This window comes from Liolophura sinensis, chromosome 6, assembly GCF_032854445.1.
Source record: "Liolophura sinensis isolate JHLJ2023 chromosome 6, CUHK_Ljap_v2, whole genome shotgun sequence".
Taxonomy (NCBI): domain Eukaryota; kingdom Metazoa; phylum Mollusca; class Polyplacophora; order Chitonida; family Chitonidae; genus Liolophura; species Liolophura sinensis.
The window spans coordinates 56676444-56699286 of record NC_088300.1 but is presented as its reverse complement, the minus strand read 5'-3'; the positions used below and the strand labels follow the sequence as shown (position 1 = coordinate 56699286).

Here is a 22843-nt window from a genome sequence, read left to right as displayed (position 1 = left end):
ACTATAGAAGAAGATTGTCTACGAGAGCGCGAACTGCATGGGGAAGACATGGAAGCCGTTAGAGAACATCTCGCTACCTCGACCTTTCTAATACAGGGCGAGGCAGCGAGGTAGCGAGATAGCGATGCGAGGCAGCGAGGTGGCGATGCGAGAGAGCGATACAGCGAGATACCTCTCGCAAAGGGCGAGGCAGCGAGGTAGCGAAGCGAAGATGACTTACCTCGCTACATGTATCTCGTTTTACATGCCTCGCTACCTCGCTACATATATCTCGTTATAGCTGCCTCGTTACCTAGCCCTGTATTAGAAAGGTTGTAGCGAGATGTCCTCTATCGGCTTTTATAGGAAGACATGTATGCTATGTATGCTTTCCTGTTGGTCGACGGTTTCCGTGGGGTAACCCATTTAGCAAGTACCACTGAGGTGCCTCTCAGCCGAGACATACAGGACTCATATGCAAGCTTACGCTAATGAATACGGAAGAAGGTTGCATGACTAAAATCAAAACATTAATCTGTTAACAGAAAGTCTGAATGATTCTAGAGTATATTCTATTACTATAACATAATATTCTACCATATCCAACAGAATATCCTGTAGTCTAATAATATCTTTACGTTGAATTAATAGAATATGTATTTTATATTTAGCAATCTGCCGCAATAACAGAATACATTCTAGCATCACTCCGACAACAGAATTTCTGTTAAGATTAACAGATTGATTTTATGGGTGTGTTGTCTTATACCCAGAGTGACGTGTGACGTGCCACATACATTCAGTCTGTCCCCTACAGAGTTCTTTTTAAAGAGGGATCATCGTTAACGCCAACACTGCAAGCAACTTCCGGACTGACCGCTGGGGCCTTAAGAAACTGTACTTTAAAGCCATTTCGCCCCCCCCCCACCCTAACCCCTAAGCGAAAGTTGAAAAATTTGTGTTATATGTTATTACATATCATAATCTGCACAGTAAGAAATAAAACCAAAGTGTTTCATGTATAATTAATGAAGAACAAAGTCGTGAAATTGTACAGTAAATATATAGCATCTGTTATGAAATAGGATCGAATGTGTATAATAATAGCCGTGGTGTACACGCTACAAGTTGAACTTCTTTGGTATATATAATGTAATCAGCATGACTTATGGCAAAGTCATGCATGCCCAGATGCTTCGAGTTGCATTTGTACCGCTAATAAATGCAATGCTAAAAATACATATTCAGTAAATAAAGTCTTTATTCAAAACCCATGGAATGGATTGCACAGACGGAGAGAGTGAATCTCAGGTAAATACTGCTGATTGAGATATACATATAATATAGGACTTTACACATTTTATACAGATTACAGGCACGTAGTAAATAACTATAAATGACTGAAGGTATGGTATGTAAGACACCTGTCCTTTTTTCCACACCGTGTGGCAAGTAGATTCACGCATCATCGGGCAGTTTTACAGGTGTGAACATAACATCTGTCCTCATAGCGTACTTTCTCCCCTTCACAAGAATGGATCCCTCGTGGAATATGTTGTGCTGGAAAATCAAAACGCTGCCTGTCGAGAAAAAAATCCCCAAAAAGCAGGAAGTTATGACTTGCACAAATAAATGAGTTAAAGGACAAATTAATAGCAAGTAAGTTTGAAGTGCAGGATAACCACAAAGACTAATGGCTGGGACGCACTGACGATTGTATATAATGCAAAATAATACAGCGTGTTACGGTAGTGGAGGCTATATGGCTGTCAACACACTTGTGCATTGCTAATGTCAGCCATTTTTCTATGCACGGATATGTTTACACCGGGTATAATTTAATGGCTAAACACTGATTGTCATTTGCCTTTACATGGACCAATAGGCATGAATAGATGCGATGAAAGCAACTGGTTTTAACTGGACGAGACTTATCTGGACTGTTTACCAGCTAACCGTTTAAATCCTTCTGAAATTTTAGCCTAGACTATTCGCCTGGATTACTGTATACATGTCAATAGTAAATGTGTACGTTGAATAGTATATTGTCAAGTGGAGATCATTTTAGTACCCTATATATACCCGACAGACACGTCAGAGAGATCTATGAATGAATATGGTATATATCTCGTCTCTGAAGGCATATGTGGAGTTGTTGAACCATTAAATACAGATATAATGTACCCGCGTACCGCTGTGACATGTTATAAATTCCGTCCTTTTTTTCAGAAGGTAATGCGGCAAATTCATGTCCAGTGGGGCAGCATAAATATACGTCCAGATAGAGAAAGGCAAAAGAAAAGGAATAATTCGGTTATTTCACTTTTTGGCTCTCAATTTCGTATATGAACCCCTTACAGTTTTAAAACTATATATAAATATATAACATTTCTTCTTCTTAAATGTTTTATCAATGTTTCGGTTGCGTGGAGTTTATTTTTCAGATTGCTATTCCAACATGTAACTAAATACTTTGGTAAACTGGTATACACTTTGAATATATGTGCCTAAAACAGACATTCGTAAACCAGTCGTCAGCTATAACGGATGGTCTGAGACAATAATTGTAAAGCCAATTTCCAAAACACACAAACCGTCAAAAAGCTAATAAAGTATATAAAGTAAATAACTGAGACAGATTCTTATAAAGATAAGCATGCAACAGTTTTCAGTGATGACGGAAATACGAAGGAATGTTCTACACGAAGGAGTTAAATCGGTGTCCAAATGGTATATATTCTGCTAATTATCATGCTACGCCATGAAGAAACAAAGATAAACTGATACTGACCTGTTCTGGGAACAAGAGGACGTGCTTGGGAATCATTGCCCGACGTGCTCAGGAAAGTCGTGCTTCCACCTTCAAAACCCTGAAGAACAAGATCGGTGATAAGAGTATGCGTGTATCTTCGCTGTATCGTCATTACATAAACAATGCATTCTATACATGTAACACAGAATGGAATTCATGCAGATTCATAAGCCAACTTTTAATGCTTCTAAGCCATGAACTAACACTGATTCTTCCTGATAGATCTGTAAACAATCCATGTCAATTAACAGTGCATATAAGACAGACGATCGCATACCATGTACATCAAACGTCTTGCGATGCGGTTGCTATAGTGATTACCTCATTCAGATATAACTGTGCGGTAATGAAGCTTCTGTCCCCGTTTTCTGCTTCGAAGAAACCGTCATAATGAGGTTTGAAGTATTCCCCGGGATCGTAGCGTAGAAATCGTAATCTGAAAATAAGATTCAATGGAATCAATGAAACATATTTCTCCATTTAATTTTGGTTTTACGCCATATACAGAGGAATATTTGACTTCTCTAACGGAGAATTCTGGTGGGAGATGGACGGGACTGGACCAGAAAGCGCTGGCTACAAAACTATTTTTCTTGCTTTTTGGGTGTGTGATTGTTCATTGAAATGATCCAAATATCGTGGCTTATGGACCATATTGCATAATGTTGAATTTCAGTGATGTGAAACTAGTGGGTCTGTGTATAATTTTCATTTTCATCTTTGGACGAATTCATTTCACCTGTACTGTAGTGTATAATGCACTGACGCTTTCTTATATTTTTGGTTTATTATTTCACTTCAACAAGAAATTTTAAAATGATTTCTACGCAACTGTGGCCTTGGAAATACATGTACACTGGTAAATACCTACAGAAATACGCATGGCCCATGAATTATGGCACTCACCGCATCGCTAGTGTGCGCTTATCCACCAAAAACATTAAAACGTATGAAAGACATAGTGCTACGAACAGTCGGATGGACTGACTGGCGAATGGATACTATGAGAGAGATGTAAATGTGACAACGGACCTTTTATTCAACCCCAAGGGTTTCCAGCGACTGTTAAAGTCTGTAGGGATGTATGGTTCAATTCTCTGCCATAAGATGTTTGCCTGCTCCTCGGAGTCCCAAACACATCGGTAGCTGTTTCGTATGTCCTTCCGAAGAACTTGTCTGCATGTACAAGGGATACACTCATTTTTACAATGGTCTCTAAGCTCAGCATACAATACATATGATATAAACGGCAGTTCATATATTTATCTCTTTTTTTAACTTGACAAATATTGAATAATGCAAAAAGCAGACATGGCTAAATATATAGGTCAACAGAAATATGGAACACTGAAGAAAGTAGACGTTGCTAAATACAAAGATCAATTGAAATATGGAATACTGAAAAAAGTAGACACGGTATCCCCATGCAGACGTACGTGTCTTTTCCTATAGTTAGTAAGGCCCGCTTGTATCCCATCTTCTCTGTCTTTTTGATGTAAGCGTCGCATTCCTGAAAACGAAATGTACGCCAGTTTTAATTACACATCCTGAAAAAATGCTCTCACATGCATTTTAACCCCCTGTCGATGTTGTCATACAGTGTGTTCCATGGTTTGAAAGCGTTGCTGGCTATCCTGAAGCTAAATATTTCCAGATACTTTTCGAAACATATTTGGACATTGTATAAGAACTGTATTTATTGAGGTTACGCCTTACTCAAGAAAAATTCACTTATACGACGTCGGAAAGCATTATGGTGGGAGGAAACCGGGTAGAGGCCGTGGGGAAACCACGACCATCCGCAGGTTGCTGACAGACCTTCCCACCTAAGGCCGGAGAGGAAGTCAGCATGAGCGGAACTTGAACTCACAGCGACCACAATGGTGAGACGCTCCTGAATTACTACGATGCAATAGCGCGCTAACGAAATAAGCCACGGGAGGGCCCCCTGACCCGAGTGACAGCGAAAGACATGTGTACCATAACCTAAACGGAAATGGCAATTCACTGACATGTTCAATTTTTGATTTCTGAGATCTGTTTTTACAAATCTACAACAGTGAATTATCTAGAGCATTGCACATTGATCTAAGCATTGGCCATTAACACAACTCTGGTTCAGATCGTCAGCTTGATGTGAGAGGATTTTAAGCCAGTCGTAAAAATTATTCTCTTTTCTCTTTTAATGGCATAAAGCTTGAAAGTAAGAGCAATGATGAAAGTTGACAACAGTGACTCTCAGTGAAGTGCGTATACACAGCTAATGCCGAGAACCGTACTCAAAAAAGAGTATCTTTTTATACTAATGTCACATTCCTTTTATTTTCTTATATATTTAATGTCAAATTCACACAGTAATGCCATAATAACATTCCCTTGCATACACCTGTTAACCAGTCAAGAAGAACATTAAAAATGCCACATATAGGAACTATTTAATGCTATAAACGTTATCCAAAGAGCTTTCATAAACTTCAGTGCTGTTATTTTCGTTTAAGCGTGTATATACTCTTAGATATCAGCCTACTCCAAAAGCAGGTCAATTGGGGTTGTGACATTTGATAGGTCCATTTATTGTTTGTATTTACTGAGTTGTATATAAACAACATCGATACTGATAATTGTGTCACACTCGACTGAATACGTATGCACAGGCCAACCTGTTTTGTCATGACATTTTCTAGGAAAAATGCCAGTTTCTTCTGCCCATCGGGTAAGCTGAGGTCTGTCTTAACGATGGGAGGCCTGTCACCGGGACACAGATGTAGCTTGTCTTCTAACAGATCCGCTGCACGAGAAACATTCTCACAGGTCGACAACATCCTTGACATGTGATTGACAACTGTATCTGAAATATATTACCAAATATCTGACCTATCTGTAAGGACACAGTGAGATATAGCTATTTATCGAGCATAAATCCTATTGTTTTGATATCCAACTGCATTCTAATTGGTTGAAACGGACATCCTTAAGCGAACAGAAAACGGCAGGTTACCTTGGAAACTGTCCGAAGGGTTTACCAGGTAATGGATAAAAATAACCTGTGACTATAGTGTGCTTGCTGCATCACGTTTGTAAGTACTCAACCTTTCGCCATCCTACAGCTTAACGTCATCATTATGGGTTGTTTTGCCAAAGCACTTAATCTGTTCATCTGGGAAACTTAATCTGGGAAGACATTATGGTACTGTCATATGGCTTATCTAAATACATCAAACATACACAGTTATTAGAACCATGTATATGGCTACTGTCAATACTACTGTGATTACACAGACGCGTTTTTATATGTACTTATCGGAAGCCGTGTAGGAACATGACAATACCAATGTATATACATGCATGTGGAGCAACTTTGATCGTTCTTTTTAATATAGACGTAAATCTATCTGTGTCTACATACTCACGTATTCACACGTGTTATTTGTAGGCCTACAGTTTTCCCTTGTCAGCTGTGTGTCGACCTGAACATGAAGGAATTGTGGGATGCCTCGAGTCTCGAAGACGCGCGTTAGTCACAAGTATAAATTATAGCGGTATATAGTGGGCACTCACGTACAGATCGACACTGAAAGCAATTTCCGGCATGCTCTCAGCTATAGTTTATACTGTGTCAATCTGTCAGAATGGCGAGGCTCTAATCCGAGCAAGTATCGATTGTCGATCGCCATATTGAATATTTTAACCCGTTAGTTTGACATACGTGTTTCAATACGGCATCGGCCCACGGACGCTGTGAGATACTGCAAAGGGGTATCCATTTCTCCCGCCAGCGGGTCCTCATTATTATGTTTGTCTAAACGAATCATTGGCGACTTCATTTTCAACCATTACAAAGATCATGCATACCATAATAAGATATACTGTATCTAACAGTTCGGTATCTGTACATTAAGTTGTATTTATTTATGATGTGATTTAGTTGCTTAGTGTTTAACGTTGTGTTTTTCACTAACACGAAGGCGTTTAAGTTTCTGGATGGAGGCATTAAACTGTAGTCCAATGTAAAATGTAACTGAAAACCTTTCTAAAAATCTTTATTCGAGATTTTATATTTCGTCAGACGTTTACGGTCTATAATTGGGTTTTAATTATATACATGTTATGCATACTGTAATTGTTTTAGATTTGAGAAATGATATTCTTGAGAATGAAAGGAGGATTAGAGTTAAGCGCCATAATGGCAGCTAGTACTTCAACCGTATCGTCATCTTTCAGGTGATTATGACGCCACACCACAATTCTTCTGTCTGTATGTGCATAATATAAACAGAGGTTTGTGCATCCTGACTGAGCTTCCGTCATCTCCACTGTTTGCGAGATTTTCATGCTCGTAAAATTATGAAGCTCTTCGAGAATTACTTCCTTTCTACCAGTAAGCGGTATACGTATACCGAGTTCGGTCTGCGCGTGAAAATTTGTATGGCTGTCACACATAATATAAGAGCTCATACCAAAAATACGACAGCAATTGTATGGTTAAAGGACCGGTGTACAATATATCATACGTTAGAGTTTGGCACCTGAAACTGTGTTATTATTTATTGATTGATTTAGTAATTTATTTATTGACTTATGAAGTGATTTAGATTGTTGGTGATAAATGTTGTGCTCCAGACTGTTGTGCTTACGTATACAAGCTGGCGGTTAGGTTTCTTAATGGAGCATTAAGTTATAGTCTAATTTCAAAAATGTAAAATTTAACTGAAATATCTTTATTACCGATTTTAGCTTTTTTCTTCCGAAACAGTCAAACTTTAACAGTATATAAGGCATAAGGTACGGTACTTAACATTATTTCACTTATGAGATGGTGACTAGCATAATAGTGGGAAGAAACCGGAGAGAGCCCAGGGAAACCCACGCCCATTCGCAGGTTGCTAGCAGACCTTCTCACGTTCACAGCAAAAAGTTTCGATGATGCGTCTAATCCCAAAAAAAGACCCGTTTAAACAAGAAACGCACTATATAGGTGTAGATATTCACCTAGCACACCAAACACTTCTACGAGACCATGAAAATCATTCAACCAGTTTTAGAGATATTTAGAGCGGGATATTCGAAGTTTTTGTTATTGCCTAAAACACAATCACGTGAGGGCTAAACAGGCTTGGTTACAATACTTATCCCGTATCAGACAAAATACTCCGCTCTTCTTTCTCCGTTTGGACAACCACAGTCACGGGGGTACAGACATATTCTCGAATCCTGCGGGCGACGTCAAATGTGCCTGCTGAGTAGGTTATCTCCATTTGTTGAGTTGTGAATACAATGGCCATATGGCTGAACGGGTCTTTGCAGGATAAATTCGTTACATGATGGTTACTCAGTGAACTCAATGATAGGATGCGGAAACATATGGTGTCAGTAATCCTCATATCAACGCCTTGCGTCAACGTGAGGATTACTGACACCAGATATTTTAGTACCCTATCGTGAGACTGACGCCTTTCCCAATATGAGGTTTACTGACACCATATATTTCCGTTTCCGATCAGTGAGTAACCACGTGACTAATAATATCGGCGACAACGTTTGTGGCAGTGGTCGCCATGCACACGTGCATGTAGTCGCCAGTGCATGTGGACTGTAACCAGGAATAAGCCAAATACACATGTTTGGAGAGTATACATCGATATACCTTGAGCGGTTTCGTAGTTTCGGGTGGATAGTAGAATCGTGCGATGGCTTTGCCATATTTAACCAATTCAGCCGCCACTGTCGCTTTTAAAGGAAGTTAATATTATTAAACAGTTGAACATGGGACACAAAGAAAGCATCACTAGACTCCTGTAGTTCGTATATATCCAAACCTTTATTAAAAAATATAGAGTATATGTGGCAATAATTAACTGTCTTGTACAGAGGCGAGGGAAAAGATGGAAATTTCTTTTTTAACATTTTCTACAAACAGTTTATCTTATGGAGCAAACACAGTTTCGAAATAATACAACTATGGTTTCATAGCCAATAATAAAGAAGACATAACAGAACAAGCGTTATCAAAACTTGTAGCACAGTATACGGTCAATCGCAGCCTTTTGGTTCAGGAATCATCAGGCAGTCTTTCAAACATGATGTCTGACCTCATGGAGTATTTCCTTCCCTTCACCAGAATGGAACCCTCGTGGAGTATGTGATGTTTGAAGATCAAAACGCTACCTGTGCAAAACGAGGAAACAAAACGGCATGGAATCAGAACGCTTCATGGTTTATGGCAGCTATTGGTGATGGATTAAAAGCAGTTGAAACACGGGTCCCAATAGCTCAGTTGGTAGAGCGTCGGGAGCGACAGACCCAGTGTCAATCCTGGGTCGAATCACACCTAAGACTTTAAAAGAGGAATGACTGGTAGTACAACGACTGGTTGACCCGTATCAGTATAATGGCTCGGGAGATGCGGCTTACTTGCCATCGGTAAGGCGTCCCAGTGAAGCAGCACTAGATAAAACAGCGGGGGAAATCCGCCCTGCATCAAGTGGGCACATATGACTGAAAAATTGTTAAGTACGAGGTTAAACCCCAAGCACTCAGTCCAAAAGCAGTTCATCAGCAACTCTGTATTCATATTGAGTGCCTTCTATACCTTTCTGATTTCAGCCATTTATATACATATATATGTCTTGATCGTCCAAGATAATAGGCACCGATATGCTCTAGTTAATATATAGGACATGCACTGAAAAGATTCTTAGACATTTATCTGAAAAAAAAAACCCAGAAAAAACAACACACCAAAAAACAAAAAAAAAACTGAAGTTTTAGATTTCGGTTTAGATCAGCGACAAGGAAGTACAGCGGCGACCATGACCTTGAACTGTGGCGCGTATTGGTATCCTCAGCCAGAGACAAGCGTGTCAAACGTAGCATATGCATACCTTCTCTCTTATCTCGCAAGAAAAAATTAGAGAAAAAAATAGTCTAAACCAGGCACTTATGCAAATGGCATTATTCAGTTTACGCCCTATTTAGCAGCTATACATTAAAGGATTTATGGTCTACGTATCACATTTCTTCTCCTCGGGCTCGCCCTACCAAAAGTTTCAGGTCTAAAGATAGCTCGCCAGCAACTGTATGTAGCCCATTTCAGAAAGAAAACACTGGGCTTAGCCCAAAGTCCTTCGTCACGTCTGAGGGAAGCAGGAAACGAATTCGGCTTAAGTTCTTATGTGTTCCCTTTTTTATTTTTTTTTTTAATTTATATTTTGAAGTTAATTTCACAGTTACCATCATCAATTCAACCAATTAAAGTGCTGCTAAGCAACCACATCTCATCGCCAACTATATACACATTCACGGGTCCATTCCACAAAGATATTTATGACTTCATTCAAAATTTATGCTTACGTCGTACCTAACAGTCATATGATGTCACGACGAGGAGTGATTGGGTGTCTCCCATGGTCCGTGTCTAAGATTACAAGGATTAATGACCTGCGTGAGCCCAAGTACAGTGTTCACTTTCGTAGTGAAGAGGGGTTTGGTCATTATGGGATAGCACTGTTCTTTGACAACTGGACCCGGGTGTTCAGAAACTGTTCAAGATTTAATACCAGATTTAACATTAAGCAAAGTCTTCAATTTTGTACTTAGCCTAAAACAAATTGTGTACAAGTATATGAAATATGAATTAAAACTGCTGCTGGTGACTCTGTCTTTGGACATTTGCATTGCCTGCTGAATTTGGCTAAAATTTTAAATATAAAATATGACTCAATACCAGTATTAGCTAGTACACTTTCGAACACCTGGTCCCGGTATAACACAGTTTCGGGAGGCTTATATAGAGCTGAAGAAAGAATATCTTCCGGATTCCGAAGGTACAATGTAAGATCACAATGCATCCTTCCATCCGGATTAAACGGCGCTTCTATGATTTCCACATGGGTTTAAATTCAAAATATGACCTAAATATTTAAATTCCCTACAGATACATTAATAGTTACAATAAAATATAGGGAAATATTACCTGTGAGGTTTTGTTCTACAACGAATATGGTGTAGAAAAGGAAAATCCCCCCCCCAACACACACACTTTCTATGCGAACACGTTGGTATAACAACAAACAATTAAGTATAAATGCAGGACCGCTCAAAAAATATAGCTTGACTGAGAACAGGTAAATGTCACATTATATATACGCCAAAGATGTTCTTTTTACGCTGTTTAACATCCAATTTGAACATAGAGACCACAATGGACCAAAACGCAAAAAGTACAAAAATACTAAATTGTGTACATATGACGTAAATGTTAAAAGCATTATTGACTATTCTGGCTCATTTCCCCACGATCGAATCCCATTTAGGGTGTGCAGTTGTGCATATTCCCTTTTTTTCACCCACAGATCTCCTGATCCCTTCAACAAATAAAACTAACTGTAATTTTCATACATTGATCAATAATGCCTAAAAACTAGTTAATTCACTATATTTTATTTAATTATCTGATTGGTTCGTTACGCAATACTCAACAATATTTCACTTGTATGACGGCCGCCAGCATGATATGGTGTGAAGAAACCCGGCACTGGGGAAATCTGCTACCATCCACAGATTTCTGGAAGGCCTACGACCGGCGAGGAAGCCAGCATGAGCTGGTCTTGAACTCACAGTGACCGCACTGGTGAGAGGCTCCTGAGCTAATGTGCCGCGCTGGCAAGCCATTATCTCTCGTCCACGAAAGCCCCCGATATTCACATATTTCAACCGTGCTCCGATCCGCCACTGGGACGAAAAGGGCTGACACAACATTTCGCACTGACTGTAAAAGGGAAAGCATATTTCATACACTAACCTGTTCTGGGAACCACAGGAATAGCGTTGTGCCCTTCCCCAAAGCGACTCAGGAAGGTCGTGTTGCCACCTTCAAAACCCTGAAGCAGAAAAACATGCAATTACTTCATATAACCACAGGTATTTTAATTTATAAACTCTGACATACAAAGCGATTTAGTGTAAGAGTAATTACATGCAATCCACATGTATATATATGTCCTGACTTTGATCTGTCAAACAAAATGCGTGTAAAATTCCATTAAACATATAATTAGGAATTATGTGATAATAATGAAAGTTAATACCTCATTGAGATACAACTGTATGGTGATAAAGCTTTTCTCTCCATTTTTTCGTTGGTAGCTACCATCGTAATGAGGCTTGAAGTACTCTCCCGGATCATAGCGCAAAAATCTCAATCTGTATATAAAAAGATTTAGGATGCATGGCAGTAAATAAATACCACTGCATGGAAGACAAAAAGGAAAAAGATAAAATTTATGTACAGTCTATGTTGTAAATGGAATGTAAAACTATTCATTGTTTAGGGCCAGTATATCAATGGTTTTTGGAACCGAGCAGTTTAAAACGCTTGTGGGGCCTCCGTGGCTCAGTCGGTTAGCGCGCTAGCGCAGCGTAATGACCCAGGAGCCTCTCACCAATGCGGTCGCTGTGAGTTCAAGTCCAGCTTATGCTGGCTTCCTCTATGGCCGTAAGTGGGAAGGTCTGCCAGCAACCTGCGGATGGTCGTGGGTTTCCCCCGGGCTGTGCCCGGTTTCCACCCACCATAATGCTGGCCGCCGTCGTATAAGTGAAATATTCTTGAGTACGGCGTAAAACACCAATCAAATAAATAAATAAAACGCTTGTCTTTGAATGACAAGGTGAGTTTGGTTGCTGGTTCGATCCTTGCCTTCAGCAGGAACTTTTGGATTCCCTCGCTTTGACTGTTAGGCCTTGGTGAGATTCGATGACACTCATATGGCAATTTGCGTAGTAACCAGCAATATGCTGTGCATATCTGTACGTCACACGTGGGTAAGTTCGTCAATAACTTGCTAAAGGTAGGTGGTTTGCCTTGGCCATTCTGGTTTCCTGACTACCACGTAGTATAAACGAAAAATTGCCGAGAATATGGCGCTATTTATGTGACTGTTGTTTAACTCAAAAATTTGCGAGTAAGATGATGGCGCACAGTTGTGTGGGTAGAGAAATGACCGTCGTAAACCCCTGACTTTGAGCAACTTACTAACGAACTCTCCCATATGTGACATACAAATATGCACACCATATTGGTGGAAGGCTATAGTATTCGTCAAAAACGCAAACGGCCCACATGCACTTGTGCCGAAGAACCGCTTATTGTCACCGTGGCCCAATTAACGACTGTGTTAGCCAAAGAATCTGCTAATTCCCCGTTCAAGGCAGGATTTAAACTCGTACCTCGTGTGTCCTAGCGAATAGATCGCAGCTTGCTTCAAAGAGTATAGCGTTAGGCAATAGTCAATCAAACATCATCGTATAAGTGAAATATTCTTGAGTACGGCGGAAAACACCAATCAAATAAATCAAATCAAACATCTGCATAATGGAGAGTATGGTGCCGCCATGCAAGGGTCACATCTGAACGGACAGGGTGTAAGTACGTGGTGCTATGAAGATAATCTCCTCCTCGATCTATTGTAATTGGTACCCAAATATTCTACTTTCATTAACATACTCTAATATCATGAAATGCTTTGTTATACCGCATTCCAACGTTTGTGTTGAAACACACATGTACCTTTCATTCAACCCCACGGGCTGCCAGCCAGGGGTATAGTCTACGGGGATGTAAGCTTGTATCCTCTGCCACAATTTCTTCCCTTCTTCCACAGAGTCCCAAATGCATCTGTAGCTGTTTCGTACATCCGTGCGCAGCATTTGGCTATGTATATGTACAATACAATAAAGTAAATTCTATGCACTGTCAAAAACCCCAGCTTATCATAATACCAGAATCAAAGTACATGGCGCTACAATAAAACTCATACGTTATCTAAGGTAAGCGTATCAAGTTTGATAAGACCGATATATAATACAGATTCCCATGTAGAACTACACGAAACAGATTCTTACATAACCGTAGTCTTTTTAGAGCTACTTTCGATGTATTCTTAATTTATTAAGTTACGTACCAGTAATCGTGACATAATGCTTCACAGCTGTCCGAGGTGAAACCACGCAGTTCTGATCCGACGGAAATAAATGCTATAGTGGTGTCCATTGTATAGACCTCACTTTACGGAATCCCACAACCACTAACGACTCCAGTCATCGTATATATACACGTAAATGTAAGATTACATCAAGCGCAGCAGGATACAGCACTAGCAAAGTGTGCACTGGCCCCAATATATAGATATGAAGTTCAAACGGTTTGAAGTTTAGATCGACTAAAGTGTGTAATAACAGCTTCATAATAACAGTTTGCTCGTCCAAAAAATACTTGGCAATGCAAAAGAGTAAAAATATTACATATAAATGTATAAATGGGCATTTACTAATGTAGATCTCCAAACCTACGTGTCTCCTCCAGTGTTCAATAAAGCCTTTTCGTATCCCATTTCCTCTGTCTTCTTGATGTATTCGTCACACTCCTATGAACACAACATCAATCCAAAACTACACATGTATACTGGACATTATCACACACAAATACATTCATTCAATACCAATGGTATATCCGACAAAGGCCTGTTTATCGCCTTCCTCTGAAATGTTGTATATAGGGATTGGTAATTTAAATGTATTGTTTGTGGTGATATAGACCCACCTTGTCAGTAATTGTTTATTCCTTTCTTTATTTATTAATTTGGAGACTGATATGCCCGTCCAGTTAGAATACATTGGCCTCCCACAACATGTCAGGGCTTTATCTGAATACTTGTCTTTAATTATTATATATATATATATATATATATATATATATATATATATATATATATTATATATATATATATATATATTACCTGTTTTGTGTAGACGTTATCCAGTACAAATGCTAGTGCCTTCTCGCCATCGGGCAGATCGAGGTCTGTTTTAACGATTGGTGGTCTAACTCCTGCAGACAGGTGCAGTTTTTCCTGTACTAAGTCTGCTATGTGAGTGCCCCGACAGACTTCGTCACTGACCGATGACATGTTTCGCGTTAGAGCGACAGTTACAGGTCGATATCTGAAATGTATAAATGGCATTTAGTACAATCACGAGAGGCTGCTAGGTTATTACCACGAAGGCCCCTAATTTTATCCAGCCTTTACTGACCATAAACTTACTGTACTTATAAGAAGACTTCCAGGTTTGTATATATCTACATATTTGATTGTACATGTATTCGTGTATGAGTAAACTGGTGAAAATACAAAACTGACTCTACACATGAAACTCATGCTTACAGTGTTATATCAAACTAAGCAGTATAAAAGTAAATTATGCAGGCTGGATGTATAAACCGTAACTCACACATCTCCATATACCGTGAAGTTTAGTGGATCACCTACAAGTATGTAGGCCTATGTGTATAGGTCTGCACCTACACTTAAACAACTTGTGCTACCGGCTAGCAGGCGGAAAATTCTGAAACTGAAACTAATCTCATGACATTTACAGCTCGACAATAACTCACCCGCCTATAATACATACAACACGACCAATATTCACCTTCACTCACATACACGTATATTTAGACCAGGCCGCGCGGTGCCCACGTTCTGTTGTGAGTTCGATCGGTGTACATTCCCACACCGATGCTTTGTCGCTGTCGTAAAAGTCTATAGTCTCCGTCAAACTTATCACAGCACCGTTATAGGGCTGTATATAGGTCAAGTCTGACGTCAGTTCCGGGTTGTGGTATAATGTTTACAAATGGCTTTGATGGGTAGTTGGCATCCAGCTCATTATTTATTTATTTGTTTATTTATTTATTTGACTGGTGTTTTACGCCGTACTCAAGAATATTTCACTTATACTACAGGGCGGCCAGAATTATGGTAGGAGGAAATCGGGCAGAGCCCGGGGGAAACCCACAGCCATCCGTAGGTTGTTGCAGGCCTTCCCACATACGGCAGGATAGGGAGCCAGCATGAGCTGGACTTGAACTCACAGCGACCGCATTGGTGTGCAGCTCTTTGTGAAAGGTTCCTTACCTCCACCATAGTGAATCCTTTAGAAAAAGATTTCATACTTAATGTGCCCACCAATGCGGTCGCTGTGAGTTCGAGTCCAGCTAATTCTGGCTTCCTCCCTGGCCGTACGTGGGAAGGTCTGAATTCCCAGCGATCGCATTGGTGAGATGCTGTTGGGTCATTGTGCTGCAATAGCCTTTGTTATGTATTATAGCACATAACGGTAGAATGTGTAGGCTTCATGCCATCGCTTCCACAGTATATTTCATTCTACACACATGTGTATTCATACATACGTACTGCTGCTAGAAACAAATACAAAAGTGCTACAAGGCCTTCCACAACACGCAGAGCTCGATTTTACCGAGTATTCAGGAGTAGCTCACATACAACGTCGGCCAGCATTATGGTGGGAAGAGACCGGACAGAGTCCCGGAGAAATCCACGATCATCCGCAGGCTGCAGAAAGACCTTAACACGGACGACTAGAGAGGAAGCCAGCATGAACTGGACTTGAACTTCCAGCGATAGCATTGGTGAAAGGCTCTTAGGGCAGTGTGCTGCGAAACCACGCTAACCAATAGGCCAGGAAGACCCTTTTTATGCAGTAGGGTGGGCCTCTGAACATACTTTGACATGCATTGTCAGTACATGCATGCATAGGTCTACACATTATATACTCATTATCGGTACATGTGCAGTACAGACTTGTTCACATACATGTTTATAGACTTGTGTTACCCGCTAGCAGAAAATTCTCAAATTGAAACTAGTACCATGCACAAATCGACTATAACTCACCAGCTCACAACAGAGCTTTTTCAATATTCACCGTAAATCTATTTAGCCCAAAGCGCGAGGTATCAACGTTTTTACTCGTTGTAGGCGCCGACGTCCATGTTCTGTCGCTGTCATGTAGGCCTAGTCTTTTGTCACACTTATAATATTACGGAAATATATTGGCGTAGGGCCTATACTGACTTCAGCAACCGGTTGTTGTACAATGCATACCTATACAACTGACTTTAACCCATATAGCTGGCATGCAGCTCATTGTGAGAAGTCAGCCTCGCCATAATGAGTAGGCCCTAGTTTAACCAGAGATACCTGATGCGTCGCTTGAAAGAAGAATCTATTCACATAATTAATTGTCAGCTAAACAAATACATGCAACCTTGTAAATAAACGTGTATTCAGTTTAAAATTCAATCTTAAACTGCAAATAGTTCCAGTGGAGTAAAATCTTTGGTTCCAGATATACATTATATTGCATCATACATGGAACCAATAATTATACAATTCTGATAGATTACCCACACGCGAATTTCAAATCTGTAGACAACGGAATCAGCTGTAATAAATAAAAATATTAACTGACAGGATATATCCAAAACGAAGTAGAACAACAGATGAGCTGTGTGTTTAACAGTATCAGTGTACCTCCAAATACCGAGATCATTTTTTGTCACTCCATCTCGTCGCATTACATGTGTTGTCATCGCCAGGAACGTATAAGTATTGACAAGAAATAGTTATGGCCACTTGATAACAAGAATATACTGGATTATATATACACGGTGGGTTACGTCTGTACACAGAGGTAGACATGGGCAAAGGAGAACTGAGAAGTGATTTACAAACTGAATTTACCCCTTGTCAGAGCACGAATAAAGTATCCAGCACTGGTACTCAGAGGTATGCCAGCAATGGTATAAAGAAAGCAAGAATATGCATTTGAAGAAAAGTGAATAAATATAACATCGAATTACAAAAAAACACATCAGCTTGATACGTAGGGCAGCATACTAATCTAACAGTTACCTCACAATACACCGGCAACAAAAAAAAGACATACCTGTATGGGTAAAACAAGTAAGTAAGAGGAGATATAGTGTCGGTGAATTGGTCTTAATGGCTGTTTCTATAGTATAGGAAGAGACATGATGGAGTGTGTATAGTCCAACCTGGTATGTTGTCAGCTACGTAGGCCTAATCTATAGAAGGGAATTGGGATTAATGAACTAGTCATAATGGTCAGCGTGAATGTTGCCTGTTGAAATCGATGGCTTCACAGATGTTTTCATCATGAATTTTACATTGGTTATTAGTACATAAATGTGCACTATTCTGTCAAATGTCCTGTACATGAATTCCATATTAAATAACTGAAAACTTCTTTCAACAACTTTCACGTTCTTATCTCTCATATAACTACAGAGTTTGTGTAAGTTCTTTTCCGTAATGTGATGGCTTTGTTTATTAAGGTACCTTATATCAAACTGATGAAGATCTTATATGGTATTAGTACCACTGAGGAGTTGAGTGGTTTTCTTTACTTACTCTCCTTCACACGTTTTCCTGTGACATATATGGGAAAATCGTTCCTGAACATAAATAGTTTAATACCATCTAATTCTTTAGAAAACAAGTCTGCTGCACAAGCCATTGCACGTATGTTGGTATATACCTAAAATAAATACTTTATCTTGTGTTTTGACTTTGTACATGGCAGCTGTCAATTTTCTGTAATTCATGGTGTCCTTTGTTCATGCCTACCATACATTGTTACCCCGCATTGCATGTGTACGCATATATGTATATACGTTCTTCTAACTGGTATATTCCTTACAATGTCTATACTTGAACGTTGTGCACCAAGATATGTAGATCATAAACAATGACTTTTTTGTTCTATAACAAAACATATGGCTCACTTCTTTTTACAGGTTATGGTCTGGCGGATTTATAAAGATTATTATACTTGTTAAGTCGAAATTGGCCTCAGATGGCTAAATTGCTGGTTCCCGGCGACTATATATATTTCGTTGGCTCCTTCTTATGCACACAGCCGCATAAGGCCATTTTTGCAGCATCATCCTCCGATAGTAGAACCATCAGGAATCACAGGCATCATCTTGCAATGTGTGATGTGTTGCAGCTATATGATGGCCTTATTAGACGTCAGATTCTTTTTATACATGTATACTGTAATTCTTCGAATTATTGAGACATCTAGTCTGCTCTTCTTAGCCAGTATACATGTAATTGTAACAGGAATACGATTTCTCTTTAATCACAAGGGGAGTCCGTCTAACTGACAGCACATACATATCTTTACTCTTCAAACTAAAAGAGAAGTGCATTTTTTGTTAGCTTTCAGCACTACTAATACCTGTCCTAAAAGTCAGAAGAATTACAATAGTGCACGGACTTAAGAGTCTATTTTCTTTCACTTACCTACGACAGTGAGCAGGATTATTACAATTAACGTAGTCCTGGAGAGATGCAGGAAGTACACCACCGCATGTACCCTGTCAGGTATAGATGTTTGATTTACCTCAGTATGATACAGAACTCTGTGTTACCATCGGGCCCACGTCTTATATATGGTTTCGTAAAGTGTGTCTCTACACACTGTTTTTTTGTATACAGGCTGTCATTGTATACGGCATACCTCGATGTCACGCGTAAGTGAACATACACCTGTCTACAAGGAAGTCCCAGTGTGTATATGGTTACAAGGAAGTCCCAGGGTGTATTTGGTTACCATACAACATCCACTTGAGAACGGGGTGGAGAGTATATTGTCTATATGTACAGAATTGTCTATATACCAGAAAGCCAAGTCAATGTAAAAAGCTTTGATCCATTTTGGACATTGATTTGAATGGGCTGCTCACTAATATAGACCTACCCTTTTTCGCTCAGAATGATTGGAATTATAATTACTGGTATGTCTTCATACGACTTCGAATGGGCTATTTGTATTCGCCTCCGTATTCATATTAAAGGTTAAAATTATTAAGTACTCATACATTTTGTTTATCATTCAAGATATTTTTATAAATAATTTTGGTTTATAAAGCCACAATCTTATTTTGGTTCGAGATGTCGTATTTTGAAAACTGGATTTCCCTGTTGAAGAAAGCAAACGTCATGCACTATTTAATGTCTTCGGATAGTCATTGAAGATTGCTCATTTCTTCCGATTATGGGATTTTCTTATGTTTCGTCTACTAACAAACATTTCCACTCTCTTTGCTAAAATGTGCTTGATCATGTGCCTTATTTGGATTCACACTGCTTGGATTCTGAATGTGAACGAAATAACGTATTACGTTTAAAGGTACGTACTGCATTCGAAACACTGGAAGCAGTAACAAGATTTTTCACGATGTTAATCTAACCGTCACGATAATCACCCTTTTAGTACGATAACCCTCAGAATGTTCACAAGCCTTCGCGGTGATTATCCTGCCGTCACTATGTTCATCCTGTCATCACTTGTCCCTTGTCTTCATGGTGTTCAACTTGCCTTCATGATGTTCACCCTTTCACCACAATGGTCATCCTACACTCTTGATGCCTATCCAAACCCCACCATGTTCACCCTGCTGTCACAATGTTCAATATGTCGTCACGATGTTCACCCTGCTGTCACAATGTTCAACATGCCGTCACAATATTCACCCTGCCATCATAATGTTCACCCTGGCGTCACAATGTACACACTAGCATTGCAGTGTTTACCCTGCCATCACAATATTTACCCTACCCTGTTGTCACAATATTTACCCTACCCTGTTGTCACAATATTTACCCTACCCTGTTGTCACAATATTTACCCTACCCTGTTGTCACAATATTTACCCTACCCTGTTGTCACAATGTTTACCCTGCTGTCTCAGTGTTCGTGCTGCCGTCACGTTTATCCTGCCATCACAATGTTAATCCTCCCGTCACGTTTTCTCTGCCATCACAATGTTCACCCTGCTGTCACATTGTCCCCCCCCCCCGTCACAATGTTCAACCTACTGTCACAATTTTCATCCTGCCATTACAATGTTCACTCTGCCATCACAATGTTTACTCTGCAGTTACAATGTTTACCTTGCTGTCTTAGTGTTCATGCTGCCCTCACGTTTATCCTGTCATCACAATGTTAATCCTGCCGTCACATTTACTCTGCCATCACAATGTTAATCCTGCCGTCACATTTACTCTGCCATCACAATGTTAATCCTGCCATCACGTTTACTCTGCCATCACAATGTTCACCCTGCTGTCACATTTACTCTGCCATCACAATGTTCACCCTGCTGTCACATTTACTCTGCCATCACAATGTTAATCCTGCCATCACGTTTACTCTGCCATCACAATGTTCACCCTGCTGTCACATTTACTCTGCCATCACAATGTTCACCCTGCTGTCACATTTACTCTGCCATCACAATGTTCACCCTGCTGTCACGTGTACTCTGCCATCACAATGTCCACCCTGCCGTCACAATTTCCTACCCGCGATCACGATGCTATCCGACTGTCACGATATTCACCCTGCCGTCACAATGTACACCCTATCGCCAGGATATTCACAATGAGTTCACAAGGTTTATCTAACAGTCATGATGTTCATCCTGCCGTCACAATGTACACCCTGCCGTCACAATGTACACCCTGCCGTCACAATGTACACCCTATCGCCAGGATATTCACAATGAGTTCACAAGGTTTATCCAACAGTCACGATGTTCATCCTGATCTAATGATGTACACCTGGCTTTCACATGGTTTCTCCAATTGACACAACGTTCACTCTGTTGGCACGATGTTTGACCAATCGTCAAGATGATCACCTTACAAAGAAGATATTCATATTGCTTCCATCACGGTGTTCAGTCTATTGTCCTGACCTTTATCACGCAGCCATGATGCTCATCCTATCATGATGATGTATGCATTTTACCACGATTGTATTCAATTTGTTGTCACGATGGTCATCCCACCTCTACGTTTTTCATCCAATTGCCATGATGTTCATCATACCGTTACGATGCTCATCTTGCTGTCTATCATGTCGATATCTATCATCTATCAAGGTTTTAGGTGTTCAAACGTAGAGGTGCTTTTTGATAGTAAATTAATGGAATTGTCTCCGACCATACGTGGAAAGGTCTGCCAGCAACCTACGGTTGGTCGTGGGCTTCCCTCGGGCTCTGTCATATATCAGTGAAATATTCTGGAATACGGCGTAAGACACCAATCAAATGAAATAAATAAAGGAACTGATCTTTGCTGTATGTTTCTTTCATCCATGCCAGGACCTTCGCTCACGCATTGTAGGCCTAATACATACAGCATAGACAGTAAAACCAAGAGAACATAACTGTTGAAATACCGATTCTTGTCAATTAACCTCAGTTTTATTCTAGTTGTTTAGGTATTGGTTGGAATCAGGGTTTACATATTTTCGATAAATAAAGATGCATGTGTATGAAGTATTATGAGAAACAAAGGTTGAGACAGATTATTCATGTTGTCTGACATCACTTTCTGCCTCATCACCGTGACCCCAGTGACTTTGGCGAATGTAGAGAACAACGCACTCACGGTAAGGAAAATGAAGACTAACACAAGGTGTCCATGACATGTCTAACATATCTTGCCAAGCAAATGAAACTACATGTTTAATCTGTTTCACTTATATCTTTATTCTTGCCTGCATTGTTTCAACAAAAAAAGGATAATCCAAAAAAATAAAAAAAACAGAAAAAAATAAAAACAGACAGATCAATGCCTGTCACATAAAATATGTTTATTCATAACTGCAAATATTAAGACATGCTGCAAATACAACTTGACAGACTCCCAGTCATGCTTATACAGCAGAACATACAGCATGACCATTACCTGGCTCCTATAATACTAAGTATTCTTCCCACAAGTGATGTGCAGATATGCGAACCATGCTGGTGATGTTAGGCTATACAAATGACCACATGAACATCATTAACAGCTTACTGCCAGGAAGGTCTTATGAACAGTGGGATCGAACCCCCAATTTGTGTGCCCTGAATCTGCTTTCTCTAGAGATGATCATTTGTATCGGCAATCTCTTGTGGTGATCAGCTGGGCCTGCATTCTCAAGACATGATCAGCTGGACCGGCGTACTCTTGTGGTGATCAGCTGGGCTTACATTCTTTAGAGATTATCAACTGGACCAGCATCCTCTTGTGGTGATCAGCTGGACCTACATGCTCTTGTGGTGATCAGCTAGACTTGCATGCTCTTGTGGTGATCAGCTGTACCTGCATTCTCTTG

General features: G+C 39.9%; 2 protein-coding genes across 2 annotated transcripts; both read right to left on the bottom strand.

The window, feature by feature from the left end:
• Positions 1 to 1294: 1294 nt before the first annotated feature.
• Positions 1295 to 6396, bottom strand: LOC135469107 (uncharacterized). Its single transcript, XM_064747639.1, has 7 exons — positions 6202 to 6396; positions 5452 to 5639; positions 4228 to 4301; positions 3824 to 3967; positions 3113 to 3227; positions 2771 to 2849; positions 1295 to 1559 (listed from the first exon to the last, which is right to left on the bottom strand). The coding sequence occupies exons 2-7, from the start codon at positions 5620 to 5622 to the stop codon at positions 1438 to 1440; spliced, it is 705 nt and encodes a 234-aa protein (XP_064603709.1). The 5' UTR covers positions 5623 to 5639; positions 6202 to 6396; the 3' UTR covers positions 1295 to 1437.
• A 2199-nt stretch (positions 6397 to 8595) lies between these two features.
• LOC135467886 (uncharacterized) lies at positions 8596 to 15465 on the bottom strand. Its single transcript, XM_064745798.1, has 7 exons — positions 15285 to 15465; positions 14584 to 14788; positions 14138 to 14211; positions 13356 to 13499; positions 11878 to 11992; positions 11592 to 11670; positions 8596 to 8956 (listed from the first exon to the last, which is right to left on the bottom strand). The coding sequence occupies exons 2-7, from the start codon at positions 14752 to 14754 to the stop codon at positions 8841 to 8843; spliced, it is 699 nt and encodes a 232-aa protein (XP_064601868.1). The 5' UTR covers positions 14755 to 14788; positions 15285 to 15465; the 3' UTR covers positions 8596 to 8840.
• Positions 15466 to 22843: the final 7378 nt, after the last annotated feature.